The 13,802-nt window shown below is 38.1% G+C and overlaps 1 protein-coding gene across 1 annotated transcript in view; it reads left to right on the plus strand.

The window, feature by feature from the left end:
* The window catches only part of PTPN4 (protein tyrosine phosphatase non-receptor type 4), a 215,620-nt gene that overhangs the window by 53,663 nt on the left and 148,155 nt on the right, over positions 1-13,802 (plus strand). The window contains exons 5-6 of the mRNA XM_081095457.1: positions 13,366-13,408; positions 13,507-13,585. Coding sequence (XP_080951583.1) covers positions 13,366-13,408; positions 13,507-13,585 — 122 coding nt within the window. The remainder of the gene's footprint in view (positions 1-13,365; positions 13,409-13,506; positions 13,586-13,802) is intronic.

Genomic DNA, 13,802 nt, shown 5'->3' on the forward strand with positions numbered 1-13,802 from the left:
CATATAGAATTTTTTTGATATTTGCAACCATAGTAAAACAAGGACTTATATTCTTGATATTTATTTTATATATTTAGATGCCATTTAACAAAGAAAAATCAACCAAAAAAATGAGTTGGCGTGTCATAGGTTCGCCATCACTAGTATAGAGCGTCAGCCTGCAGACTGAAGAATCCCAGGTTCGATTCCGGTCAAGGGCATATACCTCGGTTGCGGGCACATCCCCAGTGGGGGGTGTGCAGGAGGTAGCTGATTGATGTTTCTCTCCCATCAATGTTTCTAACTCTGTCCCTCTCCCTTCTTCTCTGTAAAAAAATCAATAAAATATATTTTAATAAATAAATAAAAGTAATTAAAAAAATGGATCTAACTATAGGCTATTTGCAAGAGATGAACATTACATCTAACGATGCACATAGTTTGAAAAGCGTTTCTCTAGCATACAGTTTCTATGAGCTCTATGCATTAATAGCTTCCTTGCATGTGTAAACAGAGGCAAGGCTTTCTGTTACACAGTTTCAAGTAGCTCCCCTACTCTGGTTCCCTGACTCTAAATTTTTTTCTTTCATTTATTTTTATGATTATATCTATAATTGTTACATGTATTGCTTCAAAGGTAAGCTTATAGAACAATCCTAAAATTCTGTATTTGTGTTCCTTAAAAATATTTAAGCATCTCCATTTTAAAAAGCAGATAATTAATGCTTCTGTAGCAAGATGGCAAACTGAGTGCAAATTACTAATGTATTAAACACTGCTTAAATACTAATTTTTTACCAAATTTAATCCTGAAAACATACTTGGATATTATCATTCCTATTTTACAGATTAAAAAAAAATCAAGTTACTGAGAAACAATCACAAAGTTAGTAATTGAGAGAGTGGTTCCAGGGGTGTACCTAATTTAATGAGGAGGTTGGGGCAGACTAGAGATTTACAGGGTGGTGTTTGAGAGGAGGTATACTGGGCATAGAAGTAGCAGCTGGTGGGTCAACTCATTCTTTCCCAATGGGCCATGTGTTAAGCAATTAGCACTGCAATTAGCACTGTTTACCCCTAATTGTAACATTAAGTATGAGTACTTGAATTACAGAGAGAAACTAATTCCTGCAGAAGACTGGTGACCCCCAGTGAAATGAAAAAAAAAAAAAAAAGCACCTTTGTCCAGGAGATTAGATCGCACAGCCTACTGTCAGCACAGATTATTTATCCTTCCCAACTATTGAAATCAGGCTGTGTATCATGTCTTTTCTCCACAAGGAGACAGACACACAAAGAAGCTTACAGGGAATTTCAGATATGCAACTAAGCAGTTAAAACGGACACCAACATTTGAGGAAAGCCAACAATATTTAAGAGATTTGCCCGTTAGTAAATTTTACACTATGGAAATAGGAGAGGAATTTGTAAAAAAGGAAATAATAGTGCCAATCTTAACGTTAATATGGAGATGAAGTGAATTTTTACATGTAAAGGACTTAGAACAATGCTTGGAACATAATAAGTGCTCAATAAACATTTAACACCAAGTAACAAGTTTAATCGGGCAATCCCACAACCTTCTTTTTTTCAAATGCTACATTTTGGAAGATATAAAATTAACTTGCAAATATGAAATGTTTTACAGAATTAAAAAGAGACTCTACCAAGGGAAAAGAATGAGCAATTGGTTTTGAAAAGACTATAAGTAGGACTCCATGCCTTAATTGAAACTTCTTCATGAATTGATAGAGTAGATGATGAAATACCCATTCCTATTAGCCATTTTTTACACTTGATCTTAGCTAAAAGGCCAAGAAACAATAGCTATTTTTAAAATCAATATAACATAGAAGTAATATGCTAATTGTTCCTAACGGTGTCCAGTCACGGTGTCCAGTCACAACCGGTCAATAGGCTGTGCATGCACAGGAGCTGGTGGGCGGGGATGTGGGTGGGGACTTCCGCCCCCAGTGCAGGCGCACACAGGCCTGCCCAGTGCTAATGTCACGCTGCCTTGGAGGCAGAGGCCGCTCCTGATGGAGGCACGTGCAGGCCCACTGCGCTGCCTGGCCCGGAGGTGGGGGCTTCAGGATGGGGGCGGGGCTTCGGCAGAGAGCTCTCAGCACTCCTGTGCCAGTGTCTGAAGGCGCTGAGAGGAAAGGAGAGCAGATGGCCTGTTAGGCCAGGAGAGGAGAGCAGATAGGCAGTTAGGGGGATCAGGCCAGGAGGGGACAGCAGATAGGCAGTTAGGGGGATCAGGCAAGGAGGGGACAGCAGTTAGGGGGATCAGGCCAGTAGGGGAGAGCAGTTAGGTAGTTAGGAGGATCAGGCCAGGAGTGGAGAGCAGTTAGTGCCATCAGGCCAGCAGGGGAGCAGTTATGGGCATCAGGCAGGCAGGCAGGTGAGCGTATAGGAGCCAGTGGTTCTGGATTGCGAGAGGGATCCCATATTGGAGAGGGTGTAGGCCAGGCTGAGGGCCCCCCCCCCCCCCCCGCACAAATTTTGTGTACCGGGCCTCTAGTTGATATATAACATATTAGTTTCAGGTGTATAACATAATGATTTGATATTTGTATATATTGGGGAATGATTACCATAATAAGTCTAGTTAACACCCATCACCACATGTAGTTACATTTTTTCTTGTGACAAGAACTTTTAAGATTTATTCTTAGCAACTTTCATATATACAGTACTTTAATTATTGTTAGTATAAAATGTTAACTATATTCCCCAATCTATGTATTACATCCCAGGAGTTACTTATTTTAACTGGAAGTTTGTATCTTTTGACCACTTTTACCCATGCCCTACCTTCCAACTTCTGGCAATGACCAATCTGTTCTGTGTATCTATGAGTTCAGCATTTTGGTTTGTTTTTGTGTTGTTGTTTTTTATTTTCAGATTGTACATATAAATGAGGTCATGTGTTTTTTGTCTTTCTATGTCTTACGTATTTCACTTAATATAATGCCCTAAGGTTTATCCAAGTTGTTATATATGGTAAGGTTTCCTTCTTTATGGCTGAATAGTATTTTATTTTTAATATATACCAAATTTTCTTTTAAGTGAAGAACACTTAGTTTGCTTCCATATTGTGTCTATTGTAAATAATGCTACAGTGAACATGGTGGCACATATATCTTTTCAAGTTGGTGTTTTTGTTTTCTTTGGATAAATACCAGAAGTAAAATTGCTGAAGCATATGGTAATTGTATTTTTAAATTTTTGAGGCACCTCCATACTATTTTCTATAGTGACTGCATGAATTTACATTCCCACCAAGAGTGTACACTTGTTATCTATTGTTTTAGGCTAACATTAACTTACTGATTTTCTGCCTGGTTAGTCTACCCATATATGAAAGTGGAAAATTACCGTCCCCTGCTATTATGTCATGCTCCCTATTTCTTCCTTAGGTCTGTTAATACTTGTTTTATTTAGGTGCATAGTTATTTACATATTTATATCCTCTTGTTGGATTTATGCCTTTATCATTATATAATGACTTTTAAAAAATTGATTTGAGAGAGAGAAACATAAACATGAAAGAGAAACATTGATTGACCGCTTCCCATATACACTGACTTGGAATCAAACCTGAAACCTGGTTATGTACCCTGACTGGGAATCAAACCTACCACCTTTTGGTATACAGGACGACGCTCCAACCAACCAATTCACACTGGCCAGGGCGATATGACTTTCTTCATCTCTTATTATGGTCTTTTTCTAATGGTTTATTTTATTTTATGTAAGTATAGCTACCCAGCTTTCTTTGAGTTTCCATTTGCAAGGAATATCTTTTTCCTTCACTTTCAGTCTCTATGTTCCTTACATCTAAAGTGAGTCTCTTTTCAGTAGCATATAGATAGGTCTTGGTTTTTTCTCCATTCAGCTGCTCTGTGTCTTTTGATTACAGAATTTAGTCCATTTACATTTAAAATAGTTATTGATAGGTCTGCAATTATTACCATTTGTTAATTGTTTTCTTCCTTTGTGGTTTGATAATTTTTGTAGTGATATACTTAGGTTCCTTTCTTTTTATCTTTTGTGTATCTATTGGTTTTTGCTGTTCTGATTCCACTGTCATATCTTTAAGTTCATTGATTTTTTTTCTTCTTCATTGGTCTGTTGTTGAAACCCCTCTATTGTATTTTTGAGTTATTGTGTTCTTGAGCTCTGTGGCTTTTATTTGGTACTTTAAATATTTTCTGTCTATCTCTTTGTTAATTCTCATTATGTCCATCTGTTCTTTTCTGATCTCCGTGAGCATCTTTCTGACTTATTTTGAACTCTGTATTAGGCAAAGCACTTATCTCCATCTTATTAAAGTCCTTCTCTGAGGATTTTTTTTGTCCTTTTGTTTGGAACATATTTTTCTATTTCTTTATTTTCCTGACTCTCTGTTAGTTTCTATGCATTAGATAAAACAATCACCTCTCTATTTTGAAAGAAATTAGCCTTATCTTTTCAACCTTCTTCTAGGCCAGGGGTGGGCAAACTTTTTGACTCGAGGGCCACAAAGGGCCGGAACAAAAGCATTGATGGAGTGTTTGTGTGAACTAATACAAATTCAAAGTAAACATCATTACATAAAAGGGTACGGTCTTTTTTTTTTTTTTAAGTTTTATTCATTTCAAACAGGCCGGACCCAGCCTGTGGGCCGTAGTTTGCCCACGGCTGTTCTAGGCCTTGGCTGTTTCTCAAACCTTTGTAATTACTCAAGTATCCCATTTTTAGTGGCTACTTCCAGTAGTTAGAGGTGTGCTAAGACCTGCCATTGTCCTAAAGGGGAGATTTTCATTTAACACCTAGATTCAGGCTAATTGTAATCCAGACCTTCAGGCAGCAGCTTTTAAAGACTATGAATATACCTCTTTCAGGAGAAAATCAGGAAATAGGTATTTCTGTCTTTTTTCTCTGTGCAACAGACACAAAAGTCAAGGCTCCACAACTTTATACAAGCTCCTTTCTTAGAGATACCTCCAAGCCCAGTACAATGGCAACCAACTTCAGATCACTTTGTAGCTCATACCAGGTGGCTCTGCACAGGACACAAGCAGTTACTGAACATGGCCTATACCAGAGCTCTTCCCAAGAGACCCCTGAACCAAACCACTTGGTGGTGAGTTTCAGATCACACCAGATACCCACAAGTGACATACCCAAAGGGCAAACTTGGCTGACACAAGAGCCCCACTGAAGTAAATCCTCTGTGAGTTCAGCCCCTGCACTACAGCTTCTCCTCTGTAGTCATACCAGTCCTCACAAGCATTCAGTTTGAGGGTCAATCCTTCCCATTGCCAAGCCAACAGTAATCAAGGCTCTCCTACAATAGGAGAGTACACAAAAGGGACACACTGGGGCATCCAGCTCAGGTAACTAGAGAGACAGCACCACTGGGCCTCACAGGACACCTACTACATAAGGCCACTGCCAGGACCAGGCGATGTTGCAGCTCTATCTAATACACAGAAACAAACATAGTGAGGCAGCCAAAATGAGGAGACGGAGAAACATGTCCCAGTATGAGAACAGAACAAAACTTAGGAAAAAGAACTAAAAATGGAACAAGCAATTTAACACATGCAGAATTCAAACACTGTTTATAAGGTTGAAGATGTCAATAAACTTAGGGAAAAGTAGTGAACTCAGTAAGAACTTCAGCAGAGAAATAGAAAACATAAATATGGAGGTAGAAAACATAAAAAAGAACCAGCCAGAAATGAAGAATACATTAGAGGAAATCAACAGGAGATGAAGCAGAAGATTAAATCAGAGATTTGAAGGATAAGGAAGCAGAAAAACCCAATCAGAACAGCAAAAAGAAAAAAGAATCCAAAAAAATGAGGATAGTTTAAGGGGTCTCTAGCACAACATCAAACATACCAATATTTGCATAATAGGGGTACGAGGAGAAGAGGGAAAACAAAGAATTGAAAACCTGCTTGAAGAAATAATGATGGAAAACTGCTCTACCCTGGGGAAGTAAATAGACACATGAGTCCAGGAAGCACTAAGTCCCAGAGATAAACCCAAAGAGGCCCACACCAAGATATATCATAATTAAAATGCCAAGACTTAAAGACAGAGAATATCTTAAAAGCAGCAAGAGAGCCGAAACCGGTTTGGCTCAGTGGATAGAGCGTCGGCCTGCGGACTGAAAGGTCCCAGGTTCGATTCCAGTCAAGGGCATATACCTGGGTTGCGGGCACATCCCCAGTAGGAGATGTGCAGGAGGCAGCTGATCGATGTTTCTCTCTCATCGATGTTTCTAACTCTATCTCTCTCCTTTCCTCTCTATAAAAAATCAATAAAATATATTTTTTAAAAAAAAAAGCAGCAAGAGAATAGCAGTTAATTCCTACAAGGGAGCTCCCATAAAACTGTCAGCTGATTTCTCAACAGAAATTTTGCAGGCTAGAAGGGATTAGCATGAAATATGTAAAGTGATGTAAAGCAAGGACCAACAAGGAAGGCTGTCACTTAGAATTGGACAGATAGAACTTCTCAGAGAAGAAAAAATTAAAGGAGTCCATTACCACCAAACCAATGTTAAAGGGACTTCTTTAAGAAGAAGGGGAAAAAAGATAAAAAGTATGAATAACAAAATGGGAGTAAGTACATACCTATTAGTAATTACATTAAATATAAATGTATTAAATGCTTCAGTCAAAGGATAGGATAGCTGAATGGATAAGAAAATAAGACCTATACATATGCTACATACAAGACCTGTACAGACTGAAAGTAAAATATATTTAGGAAATTTTAAAAAACTAAAGTATCAATACTTTTATCAGACAAAATTGACTTTAAAACAAAGTCTATAATAAGAGACAAAGAAGGACCTAGAATTTCACTTCTGGGTATTTATCCAAAGAAACCCAAAACGCTAATTCAAAAAGGCATAATGCATCTCTATGTTCATTACAGCATTGTTTACTATTGCCATGATGTGGAAGCAACCTAAGTGTCCAAAAATGGACAAATGGGTAAAGAGGAAGTTATACATATATACAATGCAATATTACCCATAAAAGTATGAAATCTTGCCTTCTCAGTAACATGGTTATACTTATAGGGTATTTTGCTAAGTTAAATGAGTCAAACAGAATGACAGAGGGCATGTGATTTCATTTATATGTGGAATCTAAAAAACGAACTAACAAAAACACTCATAAGTACACAGAACATTTTGGTGGTTGCTAGATGGGAGGGGGTTTGAGGGATGGGTGCAAAAGGGAAAGAGATTAAGATATGCAAATTACCAGTTATAAAAACAGTCACTAGGATATAAGGTACAGAATAGGGAATCCTCTATAATAAAAGCCTAATAGCTAAGTGTTCAGTCGTCCAGTTGGCTGTTCAACCAATCAGAGCGTAATATGCTAATGATATGCTAAGGCCGCTCAACCGCTCTCTATGACATGTACTGACCACAAGGGGGCAGACAGTCGACTGGTCGACCAGTTGCTACGACGTGTACTGACCACCAGAGGGCAGAAGGTCTGACCAGTAGGTTAGCTTGCTGCTGTGGTCCAGCCAATCAGGACTGAGCAAGATGGGCTGGACACGCCCTGGAGCCCTCCCACGGTCCCTCCCTGGCTGACCAACCTCCCGCATCCCTCCCCTGTCCTGGTTGTGCACCGGTGGGATCCCTCAGCCTGGCCTGTGCCCTCTCGCAATCTGGGACCCCTTGGGGAATGTAGGAGAGCCGGTTTCAGCCTGACGGCAGAACAACCAGTCACTATGACGTGCACTGTCCACTAGGCGGCAGACGCTCAATGCAGGAGCTACCCCCTGGTGGTCAATGCACTCCCACAAGGGGAGTGCCGCTCATCCCAAACCTGGGCCCACGGCTGGTGAGTGCAACAGTGGTGGCGGGAGCCTCTCCCCCCTCCGCAGTAGCACTAAGGATGTTCGACTGAGGGCTCCCAGACTGCAAGAGGGCGCAGGCTGAGCTGAAGGACCCTCCCCCCCCCCTTCCATGAGTGCTCAAATTTCGTGCACCGGGCCTCTAGTGTAGTCAGTAATATTTTAATTATATATGGTGTGAGATGGGCACTAGATTTCTGGTGATCATTTCATAAGTTAAAGAAATATCTAATCATTATGTTGTGCTACTGAAACAAATATATTATGGTATGTCAGCTGTAATTGCAAAATTAAAAATTATAAAAAATATAACATGCCTGATATTATCATGTCTAATAAAATTTCATTTTAAACATTTTATTGAAAATAAGAATTTTATCTCAGATATATCACAGTAACTTGGTTGGTATAGGGAATTTTGGCATGGCAAAGTATGGTATATGATTAAATACAGGTAGTGGCATAATCTCAATGCCATTTGTATGCATAAAAAATTAGAGAGCTTATAGTACTTGTTTTCAAGATGCAACAGAGTTACTATAAGCAATTTCACTCCTAGATATGTTTCCAAGAGAATTGAGAACATGTCCACACACAAAAATTAGTACTGAGATGTTCATTGCATTATTCATAGTAGCTAAAATGTGGGGTCAGTGCAAATATTCATTAAATAATGGATGAACCAAAAGTGTATATTTATACAGTGGAATATTATTCAGTAATAAAAAGGAATTCCGTATTACTTTACACTTAGTAGGAGGGCTGTAATTAAAAAGACAAGAACAAGTATTGATGAGGATGCAAAGAAATTGAAATCCTCATACATAGATGGTGGGAATTTTAAAAGCTGTAGCCATTCTGGAAATAAACTTAATTCAAAATTTAAATGTAGTGTTACCATTTACCAAACAATGCTATTCCTAGGCATATTCCTGAGAGAATTGAAACATGTATTTATAGAAAAACTTGTATAAAAATGTTCATAGCAGTATAATTATTGTTATTATTTATTTATTTATTTATTTGTTTATTTATTTATTTTTACAGAGAGGAAGGGAGAGGGATAGAGAGCTGGAAACATCAGTGAGAGAGAAACATTGATCAGCTGCCTCCTGCACACCCCCTACTGGGCATGTGCTCATAACCAAGGTACATGCCCTTGATTGAAATTGAACCTGGGACCCTTCAGTATGCAGGCTGACACTCTATCCACTGAGCCAAACTGGTTAGGGCCATAGCAGTATTATTATGATAGCCAAAAGATAGAAACAACCCAGTGCCGCTATAAAAGTACTGTAACATGCTACAACATGATGAACTTTAAAAACATATAGTAGTGCCTCCTTATTCGTGGTTTTGCTTTTAATGATTTCAGTTCCCTGCGGTTTTAAAATACTAAATGGAAAATTGCAGAAATAAACAATTCGTAAGTTTTAAGTTGCTCGCCATTCTCAGTTGCATGATGAAATCTCATACCATCGCACCCAGGACATGAATCATGCTTTTGTACAGCATATCCATGCTGTATACATTACCCACCTGTTAGTCCTTAGTAGTTCCTCATGGCTTGATTATTCAGGATCACCTGAAGTAGGGGAATCCTCCTCATACATCATCAGAAGGTCAGAAGTAGCCTAATACTACATCACAATGCCTATATCATTCACTTCACTTTATCTCAACATGTAGGCATTGAATTATCTCACATGATCACCAGAAAAAGGGTGAATACTATACAATAAGATTTTTTGAGAGAGTACATCCACATAACTTTCATTACAGAATATTGTTTTATTTTATTTTATTATTATTTATTATTATTTTCTTACTGTGCATAATTTACCAATTAAACTTTATCATTGCCCTGGCCCGCATGTCTTAGTGGATAGTGTCAGCAGTGCACCAAAGGCTCTTTCTTGTGTTATATTCCTGGTCAAGGGCATGTACCTGGGTTGCAGGTACAATCCCCGGCCCTGATCAGGTTGCATGTGGGAGGCAACCGATTGATGTGTGTCTGCCACATTAATGTCGCTCTCCCCCTACCTCCATCCCTCCCTTTCACGCTCTCTAAAAATCAATGGGAAAAAATCCTTGGGTGAGGATTAACAAAAAAATAGACTTTATTATAAACTAGAGGCCCGGTGCATGAAATTCGTGTACATGGGGTTGGTAGGTCCCTAAGCCCGGCCTGCGCCCTCTCGCAGTTCTGGACCCCTCTGGGGATGTCCACCTGCTGCGGAGGCGGAAGAGGCTCCCACCATCACTGCTGCTCTTGCCAGCCGTGAGCCCGGATTCTGGCTGCGCAGCACTCCCTCTTTGGGAGCGCACTGACCACCAGTGGGCAGCTTCTGCGTTGAGAGTCTGCTCCCTGGTGATCAGGTCAGTGCAAGTCATAGCTACTGGTCGCTGTTCGGTCAATTTGCATATTTGGGTTTTATTATATAGGATATATATATAGGAAAGAACATAGTACATATAGGAGGCTCAGTATTATCTATAGATTCACGCATCCAGTGTGATCTTGGAACCTATCCCCCGTGGATTAAGGGGGTTGCCTACTGTAAAAGTGTAAAAAAAAAGATCACCTATGGTATGTTTGTATTCATATGAATCTCCCAAGCAGGCAAATTTATAGAGACAGTAAGTAGATTAGTACTTGCTAGAACCTGTTGGCAGTGCAGTATTGGGACTGACTGCTAATAGAAATGGGATTTATTTTGGGGATGATGCAAATATTCTGACATTTAGTGTTGATGGTTGTACAACATAATAAAATGCACTGAAGTGTACACTTTCAAATAGTGAATTTTATATTGTGTGAAATATATCAAGATGCTGTATAAAACAATACTTGGTCTATAGTGATATGCATTTTATAGTTTGATAAATATTGCCAAGTTGTCCTACATTGAGGTGGTATAATTTATATTCTCAGAAGCTATGTATGAGTGCTGTTTTCCTCACATTCTTGCCATTGTGGTTTGTCATTAAAAGTTTTAATCTTTGTCAGTATTACTATTGAAAAATGATAACCTAATGTAGACTGTTATATTTCTCTAATTATAATCAAGAGTGAATATCTTTTCATGTACTGAAAAGTCGTTTATATTTCCTTTCCCATAATCTTTCCATTCTTACCTATTGTCTGTTTTTTTTATTAGTGTTGGTTTTTTTTTTCTTATTGATTTGTAGAACAGTTTTATATGTTATCTTTTTTCCCTACGTTGTTTTTCTTTCGACATAATGGTGTGTTTTTACTATGAGCACTATCTTCACTGTGTAATAGAGCCCATTATAGCATTGCTCCATCTTGTTTTAAGCCAAAATCCTAAGTCCTATCTCAATGACATCATTGATGAGGTCTCTTCAGTTTTCTGGTGCTTATCATTGTACTCCTTCTAAGCTGTGTCAGCTTAACATATCTATTTGTAAATGTGTTTGTATATCTGATATTAGAATATTTTTGAGGGGAACGAAATGAGGAAGGAAGGGTTTGAATACAATCATTGATCCCAAATTTTGATTTTAGACAAGTATTAAAATGAAAGTAATTTATTACTTTTTTCTCTAAAATGTGAAAAACAAAATCAGTAGATTAGTACATAGATGTGTGCCTTGGCCAGTGTGGCTTGGTTGGTTGGAGCATTGTCCCGTACACCAAAAGGTAGCAGGCGTAAGCCCAGGTTGCGTGTGTACCTCTGATCATGGCTCATGGGGGAGACAAATGATCAATGTTTCTCTCTCACATTGATGTTTCTCTCTCTCCCTTCTCTCTAAAAATTATTAAAAATATTCTCTGTGAGGATTTTTTTAAAAAGTGTTATGAGAGAATTTAATGTTCCTTGCCTGTTTTTGGAAAATAAGTAAATAGGAGCTTTGTGACATACTTTTGGTAGGGAGGTCAGTGAAGACCTTTCTGAGGAGGTAGCATTTAAGCATAGACACAGTTGAAAGGAGTCAGCCATGGGGAATCTGGAGAAGGACATTCTGTGCATTAAGGAAACATGGAATTGGAATCTGTAAGATGGCATCTTTGAGTAGCAGAAAGGAGGCATTATGGCTGGAGCTTAGTAAATTGGGGTAGAAGAAGTAAAGAGATTAAAGGGCTTTGGACCTTGCATTGAGAAACTATCAAGAGTATTAAGCAAAGGAGTAACATTATGCTTGAGAAGACTACTTTGGCTTCTAGATGGAGGATGAAGAAGATGGTAAGAAAAGAAACAGGGACAGTAATTAAGAGGCTGTGGCCAGAGCCATACCAGAAATAAGGATGGTGGCAGACTAGATGGAGAAGAATTCTTAAATTCTAGGTGTGGTTTAAAGGTAGAGTCAGCCCAGCATGGCTCAGTGGTTGAACACTGACCTATGAACCAGGAGGCCAGGGTTCAATTTCCTGTCAGTTACCTGCCTGGATTTCAGGCAGCTGATGAATGATTCTCTCTCATCATTGATGTTTCTATCCCTCTCTCCCTCTCCCTTCCTCTCTGAAATCAATAAAAAATATTAAAAACAAAAACAAAGGTAGAATCAGCTAGATTTGATTTGTTGGGTGTTAGGGATAGTGAAAAGAAAAGATACAGATTATCCCAGGCAAATGTTACTAAAATCTATTTAAGTACTCTTCATGGAATCAAGTATGGGAAGTAAGGATTATAAATAATGATACATAAGCTTATATTTGTGTAGTGCTTTGAAAATACTGCCACATCCATAACCTCATTTTGGGTTCTTTAATTTTTTTTAATTGAAACTTGTTGGCAGTTCAGATACAGTGGGGCCTTGACTTACGAGTTTTATTCATTCAGAGACCTAGCTCGTTAAGGAGCTCATTAACTCAAATTACTCTATCAACTCAATGCAAAAAATTGGCCAAGAGACAGCTGGTATCTCAAAAAACTCGTTAGTCGGGACACTCGTAAGTCAAGGCCCCACTGTATTTTCTGAGTTCAGTTCGTTTTTCTAAAATAGATCTTAACTGGCATTCAGAAGTATTGAGATTACTTAAAATTCACATACACAAAAGGCAATCCTTCCCAAAACTAAACATTATCCTTTTCAAAATTAGTGTGGTTATTTGGGGGAGGTGAGGATGGGGGAAGGAGGTGTAATTTATTTTTTAAGGAATGGAGTAGAAGTTACAAAATTTTTCTTAATTTTTTAAATGTTCCAGACTGTTACATAATACAGTTAAATTAACAGAATTCACATTAGATTGCAGTGATTATTAAACATTTTTACTTTTGGAATAGAGGTTATTGCACACTGTATAATTTGAAGTAAAATTAAAATAAAAATCTTAAAGCTACCACATATATATATTCAGTACTTTCTAGCGTAATTTTGTTATATATGATATGAAAATCTGCAAATTAATGACTTTTTCCCTACCAGGCCTTTTCAAAAATTCAGTTTTTAGCATTAATCGTTAAATAGAACAGATTTGCATGAATCGGTGTATTAGTTCCTCAAGGAAAAATGAAATCAATCTTATTTATTTTTCAGAGGTGGCTGGATCCAAACAAACCAATAAGGAAGCAGTTAAAGAGTGAGCATATATATTTACTTCATGTTTTGTAAGTGTACTTTATAAAGATGCAGGATTAATATAATCTGATTAATTAGAACTGCTTTTATTAATTCTAGGAGGATCTCCTTACAGTTTGAACTTCAGAGTCAAATTTTTTGTAAGTGACCCCAACAAGTTACAAGAAGAATACACAAGGTGAGTTTATGGAGCATATTTTTCTTAAAAATATTTTCAAAACTATTATAAAATTATGAAATTAATTAGGCAAAAACAGATTGCCATGCCATAATTCTGAGTTTACTAGCAGCACACAGAATAGGTCATAGATGTTCCAAGAAAACAGTTTACTTCCCTCCTGGATGACAGGTAATGCTTTAGGACAGTGGTCAGCAAACTGCAGTTCGCAAGCCAC

This window comes from Myotis nattereri, assembly GCF_964212035.1.
Source record: "Myotis nattereri genome assembly, chromosome: 7".
In the NCBI taxonomy this organism is placed as follows: Eukaryota; Metazoa; Chordata; class Mammalia; order Chiroptera; family Vespertilionidae; genus Myotis; species Myotis nattereri.